This window comes from Gavia stellata, chromosome 35, assembly GCF_030936135.1.
Source record: "Gavia stellata isolate bGavSte3 chromosome 35, bGavSte3.hap2, whole genome shotgun sequence".
NCBI classification, from domain to species: domain Eukaryota; kingdom Metazoa; phylum Chordata; class Aves; order Gaviiformes; family Gaviidae; genus Gavia; species Gavia stellata.
Genome location: NC_082628.1, coordinates 1226843 through 1245600, shown reverse-complemented (window position 1 = coordinate 1245600; position 18758 = coordinate 1226843). Strand labels below are relative to the sequence as shown.

General features: G+C 53.4%; 1 protein-coding gene across 1 annotated transcript in view; it reads right to left on the bottom strand.

Moving 5' to 3' along the window:
- LOC132320352 (electroneutral sodium bicarbonate exchanger 1-like) overlaps positions 1-18758 on the bottom strand; it is a 29619-nt gene that overhangs the window by 10061 nt on the left and 800 nt on the right. The window contains exons 2-25 of the mRNA XM_059832633.1: positions 17061-17184; positions 16228-16356; positions 15644-15779; positions 15270-15430; positions 14986-15165; positions 14729-14817; positions 14439-14596; positions 13982-14069; positions 13330-13476; positions 13061-13152; positions 12378-12552; positions 12108-12241; positions 11245-11490; positions 11037-11142; positions 10522-10683; positions 9723-9836; positions 9213-9374; positions 8371-8622; positions 7663-7731; positions 6942-7115; positions 6705-6842; positions 1460-1541; positions 627-755; positions 43-178 (exon numbers count right to left, since the gene is read on the bottom strand). Coding sequence (XP_059688616.1) covers positions 43-178; positions 627-755; positions 1460-1541; positions 6705-6842; positions 6942-7115; positions 7663-7731; positions 8371-8622; positions 9213-9374; positions 9723-9836; positions 10522-10683; positions 11037-11142; positions 11245-11490; positions 12108-12241; positions 12378-12552; positions 13061-13152; positions 13330-13476; positions 13982-14069; positions 14439-14596; positions 14729-14817; positions 14986-15165; positions 15270-15430; positions 15644-15779; positions 16228-16356; positions 17061-17184 — 3383 coding nt within the window. The remainder of the gene's footprint in view (positions 1-42; positions 179-626; positions 756-1459; positions 1542-6704; positions 6843-6941; positions 7116-7662; positions 7732-8370; positions 8623-9212; positions 9375-9722; positions 9837-10521; positions 10684-11036; positions 11143-11244; positions 11491-12107; positions 12242-12377; positions 12553-13060; positions 13153-13329; positions 13477-13981; positions 14070-14438; positions 14597-14728; positions 14818-14985; positions 15166-15269; positions 15431-15643; positions 15780-16227; positions 16357-17060; positions 17185-18758) is intronic.

Genomic DNA, 18758 nt, shown 5'->3' with positions numbered 1-18758 from the left:
GCAGGGACTCCTCTCCCACCACAGCCGGCAGCAGCGATTTACCTTGCCGTTTCCTTCCACTCGGCATCTTCGCCCTCTTTCACGCAGATCTCATCCAGCTCGGTGAACAAGGCGTGAGGGACATGCTGCTCGTCCTCCTTGGTCCTGAGGATGAACTGCACCCGCTGGGACGGGGTGCCTGGGGGCAGAACACAGAGACCCGTCCCGTTACCATGCTCGAATATGGCCCATCACGCTCACATGCAAAGCGGGCATCAGATCGGCACCAGTTCAGCCACAAATATTGGGCCGGCCCCTCTCCCCTGGCTCTGTTGGGGCTTGCACAGAGCCACGGAGAAGGAGAAGCATCTATTCCACCCCTGCACAAGGATGGGCAGCTTTCCTTCCCCACATTTCCATTTTTAAAGCAGGCATCCCGCTGAGGAAGATGAGCCTAAATCCATTATACATTTAACTACCTCAAAAAAAAAAGATGAAAGTTTTGAAAAAGAGGGTCTTGTTAAATAATGCCACTTTCCCTCGGAAGAACAGCAAGTCACTCAAACTAGCCACATGGACCTGCTTGCAGAAGACCCCAGCGCCCATGTAGCCCCAAGGAGTTTAGTGAACGGGGTGGCGGGACTTACAGTGGTAGCCCCGCTCCGTCGGGGCACAGTCCTCCTCCTGTTCCCGATGCTTCTGCTTGTGGGGTCGGTGATGCCGGTGGCATTGCCCCACCAGCGGCATCTGCACGCCGGCGTACAGGGTCCGGTGGCCTGCAAAAAAGCAGCATTTGCATCACTCGCGATATTGGGGAGATGGATGACGCAGACACCACGGTTAAATCAGTGCAGCCGTCCCAGGAGGAAACACCAATTTTGTTTTCACTGGATCCCTGAATGTCACAGACCTCTCCTTTTTTCCAAGCCTGTTTTACTCGAACTTTGCAACAACAGAGCAACAACAAGTGATGGCTCCCCCAAAAGTGCCCTGAAAGCATCCAACCTCTTCTCAAATTCCAGCTTGGGCTGGCCAACACTCAGCCTTGCTCATTAAGCAGTGACAGAAGGGAATTCTTTTTAAAATCTTTGTATGGCACAAGGCGACAAGAGAAGATCCAATCAGTCCCATGATAAGGAACTCCAGAAGAAAAGAAGAAAAGCACAGCCTCGCGCCTGCAGCTGTCCAATTATTCTCCAGACCTCTCCAAGCCAGGAGCAGCCTCTGCGAGTAAACAAGCCGTGAATTATCCAGCCCCATGGCTAAAGCTCACACCGTGACCTCCGCGGGGGCTTTTTCCCTCTGTTGAAAAGCCGTAATATTAAAACACGTGAAAATAACTGTGCTGCTTTATTAAGAAGCACGGCAGGTTTTGCTGCACATGATGTCACACCGAGTGAGGGACATTGTAGGGACTTTGTGCAACGGGAAAAGGCGCCGGGCTGGTGGCCCCTCTACCAGCATCTCAGCAGAGACTCACCTTCCAACTCCTCCTTCTCATAGTGAATCTTGGCACTGTTGCTCCTTCTCCCCTGGTCAATCAGTGCCTCCTCGTCATGCCTCTGTTTAGCAATGAGAAGAAGGTAAAAGTTGGGGCTGGGTGTCTAGAGCTCCCTTGCGTCCTGCCGGCAAGTCTCCTTCTCTCTTAGACACCGTTTTGCCTCCGTGCTGCGACCAGGGACGCTAAACCTGCCCCTGGCAGCCCTCCCCAGTGCAAAGCATCTCCCCCTGCCCATCCTTCTGCCCTCCAGGGAAATGCCAATGGGATTTCGGGGAGAGTTTTCCCCCTGTTTGGGGGATGCTCAGCCCTTCGGCTGTGCTACCTGTAACTCTTCCAGAAGTGTCATTTTGTAAGCCCCGTTCTGGTTCATCCTCACGTCGGTCACCGGTTTGGGGGGATAATTGAACCTCCAGATCAATCAGGGGGCCAGAGTCCCCCGGGACACCTGGACAGCTCTCACCGAGAGGAGCTCAGTGGCACCCAGTGTGCACCAACTCCAGAGACACAACAAGTGACCGTTTATGGCATCACAATCGGTGATGCGTATCCAGGCAGTTATTTAAAGCCACGCACCCCAGGACTCTTCCCGCTTGGAAAACTTAGTGGATGGGGAGAAACCAGCTCTGTTTTGGGCAAAAACTAGCCGGAATAGAGAAAAGGGGTGTAAATGCCGCATCCTGCTGGGCCAAAAGGCATAAGCAGCGTTTGGGTGTATTTAAAAGCACAAGCTGCCAAAATACGAGAGAGGTGCAAAGCCTTGGGGAAAATACGCCTTACGGGGCAAAATACGCATTAGGAGGAAACATAGGAGGAAACAGGACAAGTGAGCACCTCCGGCTCTGCGGCAAGATGCTCTCAGCGTCCCATGGCCCTTCTGTTGCAGCATCCTCGAAATCGCGGCAAGCCTTGCGCGGAGATGCCACCGAAGGAAAGGGCCCCGCTCAGAACTCACTCGGTCCCGGTTAGGCCACTCAAATGGACTCGGAGCGCTTATTTTGTTGAGGAAATTGCTGGAGGAGTTAAGGGTTTCGTAGAGCTGTGGGGTTGCGGACCTGTGGCCTTGGGATGGGATGGAGCAGGAAGGGGAGAAGCCTCCGGAAAGCAGTTTATCCCATCCCAGCATGGGCACCAGCACTTGCAAACGCTTTGCCTTCCCTCTCTGTCCTTCTCCGCTGCTGACAGGTGCCTGCAAAACATCACATTGTCAAAACTGGGCTGGGCAAGGGGATGCCGAGCTTTGCATCGCTCACTTTGGAGTTTTGGAGCAGCCAGAGTTGTTCCGCTTAGCACTATTTCCTAAGCACAAAGCTCCGGTTGGCTGCTTCGAAGCTGCTTTTGTTGGGAGGCTGAAAGCAGTAATTGCTTGTAAAACTGAAATCGGAAATCACTGGAGCAAAGGAGGAAGGTCCGACTTTTCGGGGAACGGTTCTCTTTGCAGAAGGTGAGTGCCTTTTCCTCCCTTCTGTACTACCAACCTCTGAAGAAATCAAACCAGAGTAATGAGTGCTTGCTGACAGGCACCCAGCAGTCTGGTTTTCAGCAAATAAAGGGTGACGATTGGGCAGCCTCACTATTACAATGTGCCTCGTTCTTCTGTATTTGTCCAGACGAGCTCCCTTCTGGCTCTCTACCAGCCCACGCAGGGACATTGCCATGTCCCCCCCAGGATTTCTCGGCTGTCTCAGCCCAGAGACGGGCTGCACGGGGACGTGGCGGGGCAGAGTCAGGAGGGGGCCATGCTTTGGGCACGGTGCTGAGCCCCACTCCACGCTGGCGGCTGCGTGGCAGGAAAAGCCTTTGGGGACCTTCTGCCGTGAACCTCAACATCAGCTCTCCATCCTGGAGCTGGAGGAGGTTGAGCGAAACCTCGGGGCAGCACCACGCTCCCTCCCAGGAGCAGCAAGCAGGGACCAGGGCGGAGGCACGAACCCACCGCAGCCGAGCAAGACGTCGGGCAAATGATATGGGACGGGATAGTGCATATACCTGATGTCAGGAACAAGCCTGGCTGGGCTTGGCAGACCCCCTGAAACCCAAAATTATTTCTATGGATTTATTACGGCTTTTCGGGAGGATGCTCCACACAGTGAAGTACTTTGCAGGACACAGCCCCTGCCCTGGCCACCTCCTGCAGGGAGGCTGCCAGATGCCACCACGTGCATTAAACCACCTTTTCTCCCCCCATCCTTCCCTCCTGAGCAGATGGCAGTCGTACGAATCCCAAAGCACCCAAAGCTTCGCCTCCAACACCAAGCGGCACTCGGAAGGCACCTTCACCACTCTTAGGGATTTACCCACGCCAGCCACCCTAACAGGGGCCGACCCTGGGATCCCGCTGAGAAGGCAGAGTCCCAGGGAAGGCTTCCCATCCCTCTTTGAGGAGTTCTCGGGTGACAGCTCGAGCTGGCTGCCTCCGGAGAGGGACCCCTACCCCCACTCATGCCCCCCAATTATACCTGTACCACCCAGCACCCCATCCCCAGGTCCAACCTGGAGGCCGAGCCCTTAATTCTCCCAGAGGGACATCACCTTCCCTTGGCTTCCAGCTCCGGCCTGGGGCTCTTCCCCAGCCTCTCCCTCCACTTACTCCAAACCCCACCCTCAGCACAGCCCCACACACACTCCCCTCCTCCTTCCTCTGACCTCTCTCTTCCTTAATCCTTTCCTCACCTCCAGCACACTATACAGAGGGAGCCAGACGCACCACCTCCTCCACTGACTTCCCTGGCCAGGCGGGGACACGGTTGGAAAAATACTTTGGAATACCCGGAGCTGCTCAGCTCTTGCGGCCTAAGGCTTCAACTCCTTCAGCTGCTTCCGCCTCCCTTTTCTCGGGAACCGCTCCCGCGGCGCTGCAGGACAGCAGCTGTCCCCTCCGACAGTCACCATGCCACGCTGGCAAAAGTCAACCTACAGCTTGCAAAACCCCATCCCGTAAAAGCCGTCTGATTTTGGCCCTGCTTGGGGATGTACCCCTTTCTTCCTTACAGAGCAATTCTGTAGTTTCTTTTCCCCACCCGTTTGCAAGGAGCAACAACTTGCCCTTGGCATTTGGGGTTGGCTTCATGCACGAACAGGCTCCCGCAGAGGATGGGACAAGCCGATGGCAGGAGGGCTCGTGCACCCGTCCCAGCTGGGCACGAGGCACCAGTTGCAGACGCCGAGAGCCTGGAGCACGTGCTGAGCCCACAGCAAGATGCAGGGCTGCAAGGGGACCTTTTCTTCTGGCTTGTCCTCTCCTCCCAGGCTCCACGGCCAGCCGACTCGACCGCATGTGCCTGAGGTGACACCACAGCCCAACGACCCCCCGCCCCAAAACCTCAAGAGAGCACGAGAGCCATCTCTGCTTCACAGCTTCTTCCTGCATAGCGGCAGGGGAAGGGAGAAGGAAAAGGCATCTTGCCGCTTTCCTCCCGGCTCATCCCACCCTGGGAGAGAAGAGACTTTGCAAGGACAGGGGAGAAGAAAAAACTACAGAGTGCCAGGGAGGTAAAAGGAAGGAAAACAGCACTGAATGATAAAGCGGCAGCAGTCCCTCTACCACTACAAACCCACACCACCACACGCACGTACACACGGGAACTTCACGACACCGAACTCCCATTGACTGGCACGTACACCTCAGTTTGCTGGTCTAGAGATACTGAATGCCTGAAGCACACCAAGGAGAACTGAAAACATCGACATGGCTTTAATGGGAATCCTCCAACTGGAAAACAGCGGTATCTCCCCGTCTCTGCGTTGGCACGTCCCTGAGTCACGTTCTCACTCCTCCCCTTCAAAGCCGAGGCTCCTAAATAGCAAAACTGGGGGGAAAAAAGACAAAAAGAGGGAGAGCACCATCAGTGGAAGACCTGCCGGCTGCTGCTGGTTCAACCCTGTTCGTGGGACCACCCTGGCAGTGACAAGCTGGTTTGCATGCCACGGTCCTCGCTGCCTGTTCCCAGGGACGGGCCGTTTGCTCGGTACTGCCTGCCGAAGCACGGGAAAACTGTAGGCATGCGCCGTCGCTTGCAGAGGAGCACGGTCACGTTCACATGCAATCCTTTACCTCTTTCCTCCCCGGATTCAGACTGTTTCTGTGTTCATAGTGAGAGCCTTCCACACGCTCGTTTTCAACACTTCCTCCGAGATATTAATCTCGCAAGGATCAGTCCTGCAATAAATATTTCACAGAGCAATCCGTGACTACGGGAACTGATGCCACCAAGTGCGTTAGCATCAGCAAGAGGAACAGCGGGGCCCCGAGAATCAAAGCTCAGCATAAGCACGGCAGGTTTTGCTGGATGAGGAGTTTTGCGAGGCAAGCCTGAGAGCTGCAGAGCTACAGCTCCGTGCAAAGGCTCTTGCGGGCGTTTAGCCTTGGAGTGGGCTCCTAAGCCACTGCTGGTACAGATCATGCCTGCAACTCCTCGTTTTTACGTATGAGGATCTCCAGCTACCCTAAAGTCACTGAGGATGCGACTTTTTGGGGTCAGATGGGAGTTGTGCAGCCACTCTGCTTGGAGGCAGAGCCCTGCGATCCCCTCCTGCAGCCCTGCCCGTAGATGTGATTTTCCCACCAAGCTGACTGCTGCTTTCTATGGGACGCTCAAGAAAGATGCAAGTGGAAAAAATTGTGCCAAACACCTTCCAACTAATCTTGCCGGGGGTCCTGGCACTTGGTGGGGCTTTACCTGTCCCTGCTTTGCTTTGGGATATCCAAGTTGCTGGTCTTGCCCAGTTTCAGCAGAACTGAACCGGCAGCAGCAGCAGCTTCCATCATTTTCGGGGACTCCTGACGGAAAAAAGGGACAAATCAAGTTCTCTGTCTTGGATCCAAGTGGAAAAAACCTGAACACCCAGCAAAAACATTGCATGCTGCCCTCTCCTTCTGACTCGTGGCACATTTAGCTATTAGCGCAGCAGGGTAAAGACCTTTCACTCTGAATTTTTTTGGGGGGGGGGTTAAAAACACTGTTACGAGCCAATCTTTCCATCATCATCATCATCATCATCATCTGTTATTATAAATGACTCATTTAAAAAATTATACCTCTATTCAAGTGTTAAGCTCACTGCTCATTCAGGGAAAAAAAAGGTTAAGATGTGGGATCCAGGCTATTAGGATCTGTTTCTTTTGAGTTCTGATCTTGCCCCAACATGTAAAGACAAGCTGTGCTAGAAACAGGCAATCTCACAGCCCGAGGGAGATGTCCAGCCCCGAGCGCCCAGCAAGCGTTACCTCTTCTTCATTGGCTTCGTTTTTGGCACCGTCCAACTTCTTCTTCTTGCTCTCTGGCATAAGGTCATCCAGGAAGCTGAGCTCTCGCTTTGAGAAGCAGAAATCCATGGCTTTCCGGACAAATACAAGAGCCAAGACCTGCACGAAATAGAGGGAAGATGCGGTGAGGCCAGAGGTGGTGCTACATCTCACTCCAACGCGGCAAACATCCCTGTGCCGAGCGGCACCGCCTCTTACCATCATGGGAAAGACGATGGCGGCACGGGACACCTTGATGGCCCAGAGCAGGACGAGGCAGATCAGCTGGATCACGGTGAAGAAGTGCACCTTTCGCAAGGGGACGTGCCGCAGGTAGATGAAATCCGGCTGGTGTTTCGCCGGCATCCAAAACAGCTTCAAGCGATCGAAGAACTGCAAAGTCAAAGTGGAAAAGTTGCCACCTTGGGACTGCGGAAAGCTTCTGGCCCTCTTGAGACGTGGAGGGAGTTTTCAGGATCTCGCTCGCCATGAGAAACCGTGGATCCCACTATGCTCCTCCTGGGAGCAGCACCCATTTTCCCTTCGCTCCAGCTAGAAACCAGCTTGCCCGTGAGAGCTGCCCACCCACGTGCAATTATGCCACGTTATTCTATGATTAGCTTGTCTTGGCCCACTGAATCCCCCAGCAAGGATTTCCACCAGTGGTAGAAATTGCCTTCCCTGTGCACTCAACTCCCCCATTTTCACCTAACCAAACACTGGCCTGCCCTAACCTGTGTTTAAACAGGGAGCGCTCAACTTGCCCGGTCCTCCCAGCCCTATAGACCTCCTGTGCCTCCTCCAATCTTTTTCGTACACAAAATATTTTCATTGCTTGCTTTCCGAGAGGTTTTTTTCCCATGCTGCTGCTTTTTTCCTGCTTCTACGGAGATGAAATACCAGGCAGCGGACATGCTGCACGCTGTAAAAAAGTCCGTACCTGAATTTCTCCGAGCGACGACACGCCCATGTAGAGAAAGACGCCGTAAAGCACAGGCATTGGTATAAACTGAAAGAAAGAATGCAATCATTTATTTTTTTAAATTGCATTTTCAGTAGTACCACTCTCTTCTACAGGCACTGCCTCAAATTGCCTACAGCTTTCCAGTTTCCACAGGGTTAGAGACGTGTCGGATTTTAACCAGCAGAGCTTTTGTGCCTGCGAGTGAGCTAACGCTCTGCTTTAGGCTGACCGTTGGAGTTATCTTTCATCAGCAGAATCCTATCTTCCAGAAAGGTTGGAGGAAAACAGGCGACCATGCTACCATATGCCACGTTCTGTGACGGTAGAAAAACCTTTCTCCTTATTCTTGTAGCAACAAGCAAAAGCGACGTGCCTCCTCTTAGCCTAGCGAGGAGATTATCTTGTGGGAGGAACACGCAAGGAAGCCCATGGAGATGATTTCAGTGTGTTTAGCTACTGGAACGGCTGTGCTGAGGCATTTGGGGGAGCAAATTGCCATCGATAACGTGCTGAACGGCTGGAAAGCGTAAGCGAGGAGGCTGCTTCCCACTGTGGGTCAAGCCCCAAGGTTTGGGATCACCTCCTCCTCCACTCCACAGCTGCTTGGGCCTGGAGAGAGGGGACTGGTTTTGGGTAACCTCCAAAAAGCTCGTGGCTGTTGGGTGTTTTGCATTTTCCTCTTACCTTTAACACAGAAGTGAAGAAGACAGAGCAGCCCATGAGCACAAAGATCATGGAGCCAGTGACTCTCTGCTCTCGTATCCCCAGAAACTTGGGTTGTTCTCCTGGAGCTGCGCACTCAGACTCGACTTTGAGGCTATTCACGTGGGTGATGGACAGGACGGTGGCAGCCACAAACCAGGGCAGCCCCATCACGGAGCACACCCCGAGCATCACGGCCACCATGAAAAGGTCCAGGTGGTACCCACATCCTTTCTGCGGGAAGCAAAACAAGGAGATGAGCGTCCCACAGCACAAGAGCAAGGACAACGTCGCAAGTCAGGCTCAAACCCCGCTAGAGCGCAAGTCAACTTCTTGAGAATTTAAAACACGCCTCGGAAACAAATAAGGAGGTATCTGCTCTTTGTGCAAGCCCCTTGCATGAAAAGGTGGCAGGAGTTCAGACAAAGTGGATTTGGTTGTGCGATAGCTACTTCTCAAAAGAAAAAAAGAGACCGGGTTTTTTCCTTTATAAAGAAATTTCCACCACTTGCAAGTAGGATGTGACTCTGAGTTATCCCTGGCAGCGCGTCAACACAATTCGATCCCCCATTCACTGCTGACATTTTAAAACAAAACCACGCTTCTCTATTGCTCCAAGATTAATTTGCTCCTCTGAAAGGCTGCTCATCTGAACTCCCTGTCGTTTGCTCCCTGTGTCATCATTAATGCAGGAGAGCATCCTGCCACGCAGCCTGACGTTTTCCCAAACCAATGCCTTCCCAAAGCATTTGGAATAGGAGCTTCTCCCCGTGCCTGCAGCCCGGAGTGGGTTGGGGATGGGCTCATCTCTTGCAGCCCCTTACCTTCAGCCTGTGCTCCTTCCTGTTCACAATAACAGCAGTGATCTGCTGGTCCATGAAGATCAAGATGGTGCAGAGCAGAGCTGGGATGAGCGCAGCCAACACCGTCCACCAAGGGTTGGGTCCTACGGGGCTGATGAACCACCCGCGGTCGTCTCTGGTAGGCTGCAACAAAGCACACACATCAGCATCATCTCCCAGCCCAGCCACCTCACTGGCTTTGCTTTTCCCCTCCATTCCCATGTCAGAGCACCTCCCAGCCCTGGCTTCACGTCACCCTGGGGTTCAGCACTGCCGGTGCCCTCTTTGCAAGCACCTACAGATACTTCTCCTGGAGGTATCTAGTTTTGGGGCTGTCTTCTCCTTTCCCGAAGGAAACAATGCGCTTGGAGGCAGAAGAGGAGATGGTCGCACCACCAGCATCTCCTCCGGACTCAGCCCTGTCCTGCCCCGGCATCACCTTGTGGCATCCCCAAGGGCTGAAACCAGCTCCCTGCCAAAACACCCCGTTACCTTGAACATATGGGGGACGTGGAGCTTCGGTGATGGGATCCCAATCATGAAGTCCATGAGCACCATGACGACGATGGTGAGGAAAACAGCAAAGTCGCTTACTGTGGACCGTACCTGGGGCAAGAAACCAGAGCTGAAGGGGGCGTCGCAAAGGGGGCCACAACATGACATGGAAAAGTGAGGGACGTCAACGCCATTAAGACCGGTTAACAAAACCCCTCCATGCTGAGGACATGCAGCCAAATCCCTTGGTTAGATACCGTTGCTGTGTTTGTGCCTGTGAGATCTGGTGCCAGGCAATACAAAATGTTTAATTAGGTGGAAAAGGGTTGTCTTAATTGAAACCTTAAAAAAAAAAATAAAATTACAAAAGAAGGAAGCAGATGTCTGCCACGACAGCCACGCTCACAGCTAAAACGGGAATAAGGCACTGAGGCATCATTTGCTCCTCAAAAGGAAGAAATAGTGTCGTTTGCTATGGCAGCTCCTCAGCTGAATCAGCCTTCCCCTTGAGCACATAATGCACAGAAGGTGAAAAAAAGTAACTGTGGAAGACCTGATTTCCCACTGCCTGAGCAAGAGATGGCTCCAGGACAGGTCGCCAGGCAGGTGGGAAATGCTACGATCCTTTTGCGCTCATGGAAATGAGTGAGGGACGTCCACGCTGATGGAGAGCTTGGCCTTCAAGGTCAACGTTTCCCAGCTCGACCGAGTGGTGGCAAATACTGCTTAGTGCTCCAGGAAAGCCATTTTGGGAAATGAGCGTGGAGACTGCTGCTGGCCACCGTCTTCTACCTACTCTGGTTGGGAAGTATCGGCTGGTCTTAAACTTCTTCAGTAAGCTCGACAGCACAAAGGTGGAGAAGAAGAGGATGCAGCACCAGAAGAGGACGTCAGGCGTGTAGGGGCCATTGGGTCCACAGGCAGGTCCTTGAAACTCTCCATGCAAATACCGACATTCCTGGAGAAACAGAGCATCAGGACACAAAGGCAGTGCACGTGCGGCAAGGAAACCTCGCATAACGAGGGGGTTATTTCTGCTGCCGGTCAGAAATATTGTCCTGCCACCGCGTTGAGGAGGCGGACAGTTATTACCCACGATGTTGGGCACAAGGTGGACTGGACAAGGTGGACTCTCCTTCCCAGGACCAAGCGGGTTAAAACCACCCATTAGATGTAAGCAATGACTTTTCAGAGCAGCACTAGCACAGCTGGAAGCCCATCACCACCTGAAGGGCTCCGACTTGTGCACCACGCGAATGCCCCTGGACCCCGTGGCCGCGGCACGAGGAAGCAGTGGCTCGGGGCACTTACGGTCACCGTGAGGTTTTCCCAGGCGATGCCAGACACGTTGATCTTGTTGCTCTCCCAGAAACGCAGGGTTTCATTGCTGGGATGCGTCGGTGCCTCACACTTACAGCTGGGAGGAGAGAAGCCAAGACACGGGTAAGGGAGAGGCGATGCAGGTGCAGCCCTGAGCTCCTGCCAAGGGGCAGGGGCGTTTTAGGAGGAAAAAACCCACTAGTCGATGGTGAGGAAGTCGAGCTGGCTGTGCATGTGCACAGGGTAGGTCTCCCGCAGGTGACTCAGCTTCTCTAGAGCCTCGTAGATGAAGATGAGGCAGATGAGGGAGGCGAAGGCTTCTTCAGTGAAGCGGGTGATGTAGCACACCAAAGAGCTGGCGTCGGTGGCCACCAGCACGATGCAGAAGAAGGCGGTCCACAGCCCGATGCATGCCCGCAGAGAGAGATAGGAGAGCGTGTACTCCCTGGGAAACCAAAATAAAACCAAGGGTGGAAAGGCCAGCAAGAGGCTCCAAGTTGGGGCTTAATGATAAATTTAAATTGCAATAAGGGTGGTTCATCTCACATCGAAGTCATCACAGCAGAAGGACTGTCATGGAAAATACCCATTTCACATGAAAAACTCCTACTTTTTCAATGAAATCATCCAAACTCACAACATTTCAGCAGTAGACTATTTGGCTACCTGAGCAAACTGTATTTCCACTTCCAGCAACAATCAGGCTAAGAAGTGCCTTGTTTTGTACTCAGAGGGAAGCAAATCTTCCCCCATTCCCAAACCAGAGTGATTTGTCTCCTCTTCCTTGTGCAGCCCATCTTGGGCATCCACATCCTTGTGGTTTCTCCTCCTCCAGCTGCTTCGCTTTAAGCCTAAAACCCCCAAATGACCCCATCCATCCTTCAGAGAGCCAGGGCTCTCGCACCATCACATACTAAAGCAGCAGCGTGCAGCATCTGTGACACACAAGACAACTTCAATCGAACAACTGCCGCTGAGAGAAATGAAAGACAAACATCTTTTCTCCATCCCCGCTGCCTTCTGAAGGCTCTCACAGCACCCGGCCGCAGCAACCAGCCTTACTTGCAGAATTTGTAGAGGATCTTCTCAAAGACGAGCACGGGTCCGGTGCTGCCGAGGATGGTGAGAGGTTGGCCAGCAAAGAGGGAAAACACCACGCCGGTCATGGAGGCACCCAGCAGCGACTCCATGGCACTCTGTCCGGGGAAGAGAGGCAGCAGTGAGTACAGAAAGCATTAGGGGGAAAAAAAACCCAGAGCAAACTCACTGCAGCAAGGACTTTTGCATGAGTTTTATCCTCCCCCGTGCCACCCAACAGAGAGAGCTGCTCACTATGTGGCCATCGGTCGCCTCCCCCAGCAGTCCCCCAAAGGTGATGACAGGGGACATGCAGGCACAGTAGAGGAAGAGGAAGGACGCCAGACACTGCAGCCTCAGACCATCCCGAAAGTCGCTCCAGAACCACGGGGCTTTTCGCTTCACATCCAGGATCAAACCTCCAAAGAGCCTGGAAGAAGGACAAAATAGAGACAGTTCTCCTGCAAGACCACATGGACTTTTCTTGGCTGCAGAAGGGCAATCACAAGCATGGAGTAATTTTCAGTGCTGAAAAGAAGCCGTCTCCTTCTCCCTTTTTACACCCACTAGAAGCTGAGGCACGCCAAAATGCCCTCCAACAACAAAAATAAAAAGAAGAAAAAAGAAAAAACAAGACCTAACCTGAGAGCCCATCCCCTCTTACTGCAACACTCCCTTGCTCTGAGAAGCAGCAGAGCTCTACCTGGAGGTATTTGCACATCTGCTTCCACCCCAAATCAAGAAAACCTGTGTGCAATGATGCTGTGGCTGAGCCCAGCTGCCCACATCTCCCACCTGCCCAGCCCAGGGACACAGCTGGGCATGTGGAGCCCCTTCACTGAACCAAAAAACCCCAAAAACCTGCTCAAAGGCAAGGTGCATGCTCAGATTTGGGAGGCAAGCAGAAAAAAAACACCCCAAACTATCAAAGCTTGCACCTTCCCGTCCGCTCCAGTTCAGGACCGCTGTGCTTCTCTGGCTCACTGTCAGAAGCACTGTCATCGAGAGCTCCTGGCATCTTCCTTTTTTCCTGTTCAAATGGAAATAAGAAAGACAGCTATTTGTAACCACTGGCTTGTTTTGCTTCTGGTCTGGCCATGTGACTGTGTCAAACAGGGACCTTGTGAATCTGGACCCCTGAACAGCATCCCCAGCTGCCTGCCGTCCTGCCCGTCCCCCTCGCACCTCCCTCCACCGCAGCACCCACCTGCGAAGGGACGTTTTTTGGGGGCTCGATTCGGATCGATGGATCCCACTCTCCAGGCGGCAAGACCGTGACCTGATCCAGAAACTCATCGATGCCGGCCACGAGGTCAGCCCGGTTCTTGGCTTTATAGGCGACGTCATGGAAAACCTGCCCGTAGGAGACAACCTGCTCAGAGGACAACCCATCTCGCATGCCCTAAGCAGTGCAATAAGCACTTGGCTAAACGCAAGATAATTTCCCCCAAATTTCCTGCTGGCAATGGCAGGAAGTATTCCCCCAAAAGGAAAAATCTGTCCATCGTGTTCCTTGTAATCCTCTCCTCCACGAGGCCCCCCATCCCCCATGGCACACCGCAGCCTGTTGCTTAAAGAGGACAAGTTTTACTGGCCCTGGCAATGCCACCACTGGGGACAGCGTGCTGGGGACCCTGGGGAGAAGGACGAGGTGCAGGATGCACCCCGGGTGGGATTTCAGCCTCCAGGATGTGGGGTGATGCAAACGTGCGTGTTTGCTTTGGGCTGCAAACGAAGGGTGGGCTATTTGGAGAGCTGCCAGCAGCGGGGACAGCAAATGCTCTTCCTCACTACTACAGAGACAGGGAGAGGTGAAGAAAGCCAAAAATGACCCAGAGATATCCCTTCTCACGTCGCACCTCATCCGTCATGATAGTAGCCATGGACCTGCCGATCTCATGGTACTGATGGGCTTTTCCTTCTGGTCCAAGCAAAACAAACAGGAACCTGGGCAAGACAAACAAAAGGAGAGAAACGAACGTGTCATGGCTCAAAGAGCACCCAAGGAAATCCCTGGCAGCTCCCAGCCCAGAGCACGGCTCGAGAGGGGACACGGAGGCTCACCGACTCCGGTGATGAATTGGAAATTCATCAAAACCCATCGCAAATTTCATTTTGGGGCCAACTCTCATTCACGTTGGCCAATGGGTTTAAAAGCTACAGCAGGGAAGGGGGAAATGAAGGCAAGGAGACGTGGCTGGCAGAAACGTGCTGGCTCCCGCTGGCCTTGTTCCCTTGGGATGCCAAACTGATGCATGCCATCTGATGTTTTGTTGGGGGGGTTTGAAATAAAAACTTTGTGCTTCTCGTTCAGACCTTGTTGGGATGGGAACTTCCGTCATGCCCGAGAGGAGGACAGCCGGGGTCAGGCGGACAAATGCCACGATGGGCTGGCGAAGGAAATCCAGCTCTCCTACGAGCACGTTGGACGCTTCAGCCCCGCTGGGAATTTTCTTCATGAAGTGCAGCTCCGCCTGGGCACAACAAGCCATTTTCAGGCAATTACCCCAAAAGCAAAGCCCACAGCACCCTGCAGCTCCCTCTGCAGCCAAGGTTGCAACAGCAAATTCGGCCCTGAAGGCCTAAGAAAGCTATGAGTGTCTCACCTTGCTTAAATCCGTTGTGCTGGTCTCATGGTTCACCCCATTTTTAGCTTCCACAGTGGTGGGAGAAGGATGAGGGGTAAGTGTTTGAGCTGGTAGAAAAAAGAAAGACACTCAGAAAGACGGACAAGGAGCAATTGGGATGCTTCTCCTTTGCTAGGACAAACCTAATGGGGCCAAAGCCCTGCAGAAACCCTCATCTGCTGCCAAAGCCCTGCAGAAACCTTCACCGGGTGCCAAAGCCCTGCAGGAACCCTCACCTGGCTTGTCGAGGAGGTGCAGGTCCGACCCCTTCTTGCTCACATCAGCAAACGAGCGGAGCAGGCTGTTTCTTTTCTTCTCGTTCTGATGGTGGTGCTTCTTCAAAAGAACTTCTCCAATTTTTGCCCGCGTGCGCTCGTCAAACTCCGTGAGCTGTTCTTGCTGGCCCAGGATCAGATCTGAGCATGGCACAGGAAAATGAGGCAGGGTTTGATCTGTGAAGGAAGGGCACAGCGGCGAGCCAAGCTCGACCGTTCCCGGAGGGACGCGGCACCCACAGTACCTGCGATCTCTTCGATGCTGTTGGCACTAATGTCCAGCAGCACCGTGCCATTGATGATGCAGCTCCTCAGCTCAAAGAGGCTGTGCAAGGACAGCGTGGCCACATAGGGCTTGCTCCAGCGCTCGCCGCCGTCTTCCACGTCCTCCTCAAACTTCAGCCACCTGCGGACATCGGGTGCTGTCAGCCCCATTGCAAGGAAACAGCCCCAGCTCTCCAACCCCTTTAACAGAGCTACAGGTAGCAAGAGGAGACGGCTCCTCGCATCAGCACCTACAGCTGCAAAAACTTCGCGTCCTGCGGAGCGGAAAGCAGAGCCCGCGTGCACTGCTGGCGCAGGGACTCCTCTCCCACCACAGCCGGCAGCAGGGATTTACCTTGCCGTTTCCTTCCACTCGGCATCTTCGCCCTCTTTCACGCAGATCTCATCCAGCTCGGTGAACAAGGCGTGAGGGACATGCTGCTCGTCCTCCTTGGTCCTGAGGATGAACTGCACCCGCTGGGACGGGGTGCCTGGGGGCAGAACACAGAGACCCATCCCGTTACCACGCTCGAATATGGCCCATCACGCTCACATGCAAAGCGGGCATCAGATCGGCACCAGTTCAGCCACAAATATTGGGCCGGCCCCTCTCCCCTGGCTCTGTTGGGGCTTGCACAGAGCCACGGAGAAGGAGAAGCATCTATTCCACCCCTGCACAAGGATGGGCAGCTTTCCTTCCCCACATTTCCATTTTTAAAGCAGGCATCCCGCTGAGGAAGATGAGCCTAAATCCATTATACATTTAACTACCTCAAAAAAAAAAGATGAAAGTTTTGAAAAAGAGGGTCTTGTTAAATAATGCCACTTTCCCTCGGAAGAACAGCAAGTCACTCAAACTAGCCACATGGACCTGCTTGCAGAAGACCCCAGCGCCCATGTAGCCCCAAGGAGTTTAGTGAACGGGGTGGCGGGACTTACAGTGGTAGCCCCGCTCCGTCGGGGCACAGTCCTCCTCCTGTTCCCGATGCTTCTGCTTGTGGGGTCGGTGATGCCGGTGGCATTGCCCCACCAGCGGCATCTGCACGCCGGCGTACAGGGTCCGGTGGCCTGCAAAAAAGCAGCATTTGCATCACTCGCGATATTGGGGAGATGGATGACGCAGACACCACGGTTAAATCAGTGCAGCCGTCCCAGGAGGAAACACCAATTTTGTTTTCACTGGATCCCTGAATGTCACAGACCTCTCCTTTTTTCCAAGCCTGTTTTACTCGAACTTTGCAACAACAGAGCAACAACAAGTGATGGCTCCCCCAAAAGTGCCCTGAAAGCATCCAACCTCTTCTCAAATTCCAGCTTGGGCTGGCCAACACTCAGCCTTGCTCATTAAGCAGTGACAGAAGGGAATTCTTTTTAAAATCTTTGTATGGCACAAGGCGACAAGAGAAGATCCAATCAGTCCCATGATAAGGAACTCCAGAAGAAAAGAAGAAAAGCACAGCCTCGCGCCTGCAGCTGTCCAATTATTCTCCAGACCTCTCCAAGCCAGGAGCAGCCTCTGCGAGTAAACAAGCCGTGAATTATCCAGCCCCATGGCTAAAGCTCACACCGTGACCTCCGCGGGGGCTTTTTCCCTCTGTTGAAAAGCCGTAATATTAAAACACGTGAAAATAACTGTGCTGCTTTATTAAGAAGCATGGCACGTTTTGCTGCACATGATGTCACACCGAGTGAGGGACATTGTAGGGACTTTGTGCAACGGGAAAAGGCGCCGGGCTGGTGGCCCCTCTACCAGCATCTCAGCAGAGACTCACCTTCCAACTCCTCCTTCTCATAGTGAATCTTGGCACCGTTGCTCCTTCTCCCCTGGTCAATCAGTGCCTCCTCGTCATGCCTCTGTTTAGCAATGAGAAGAAGGTAAAAGTTGGGGCTGGGCGTCTAGAGCTCCCTTGCGTCCTGCCGGCAAGTCTCCTTCTCTCTTAGACACCGTTTTGCCTCCGTGCTGCGACCAGGGACGCTAAACCTGCCCCTGGCAGCCCTCCCCAGTGCAAAGCATCTCCCCCTGCCCATCCTTCTGCCCTCCAGGGAAATGCCAATGGGATTTCGGGGAGAGTTTTCCCCCTGTTTGGGGGATGCTCAGCCCTTCAGCTGTGCTACCTGTAACTCTTCCAGAAGTGTCATTTTGTAAGCCCCGTTCTGGTTCATCCTCACGTCGGTCACCGGTTTGGGGGGATAATTGAACCTCCAGATCAATCAGGGGGCCAGAGTCCCCCGGGACACCTGGACAGCTCTCACCGAGAGGAGCTCAGTGGCACCCAGTGTGCACCAACTCCAGAGACACAACAAGTGACCGTTTATGGCATCACAATCGGTGATGCGTATCCAGGCAGTTATTTAAAGCCACGCACCCCAGGACTCTTCCCGCTTGGAAAACTTAGTGGATGGGGAGAAACCAGCTCTGTTTTGGGCAAAAACTAGCCGGAATAGAGAAAAGGGGTGTAAATGCCGCATCCTGCTGGGCCAAAAGGCATAAGCAGCGTTTGGGTGTATTTAAAAGCACAAGCTGCCAAAATAGGAGTGAGGTGCAAAGCCTTGGGGAAAATACGCCTTACGGGGCAAAATACACATTAGGAGGAAACATAGGAGGAAACAGGACAAGTGAGCACCTCCGTCTCTGTGGCAAGATGCTCTCAGCGTCCCATGGCCCTTCTGTTGCAGCATCCTCGAAATCGCGGCAAGCCTTGCGCGGAGATGCCACCGAAGGAAAGGGCCCCGCTCAGAACTCACTCGGTCCTGGTTAGGCCACTCAAATGGACTCGGAGCGCTTATTTTGTTGAGGAAATTGCTGGAGGAGTTAAGGGTTTCGTAGAGCTGTGGGGTTGCGGACCTGTGGCCTTGGGATGGGATGGAGCAGGAAGGGGAGAAGCCTCCGGAAAGCAGTTTATCCCATCCCAGCATGGGCACCAGCACTTGCAAACGCTTTGCCTTCCCTCTCTGTCCTTCTCCGCTGCTGACAGGTGCCTGCAAAACATCACATTGTCAAAACTGGGCTGGGCAAGGGGATGCCGAGCTTTGCATCGCTCACTTTGGAGTTTTGGAGCAGCCAGAGTTGTTCCGCTTAGCACTATTTCCTAAGCACAAAGCTCCGGTTGGCTGCTTCGAAGCTGCTTTTGTTGGGAGGCTGAAAGCAGTAATTGCTTGTAAAACTGAAATCGGAAATCACTGGAGCAAAGGAGGAAGGTCCGACTTTTCGGGGAACGGTTCTCTTTGCAGAAGGTGAGTGCCTTTTCCTCCCTTCTGTACTACCAATCTCTGAAGAAATCAAACCAGAGTAATGAGTGCTTGCTGACAGGCACCCAGCAGTCTGGTTTTCAGCAAATAAAGGGTGACGATTGGGCAGCCTCACTATTACAATGTGCCTCGTTCTTCTGTATTTGTCCAGACGAGCTCCCTTCTGGCTCTCTACCAGCCCACGCAGGGACATTGCCATGTCCCCCCCAGGATTTCTCGGC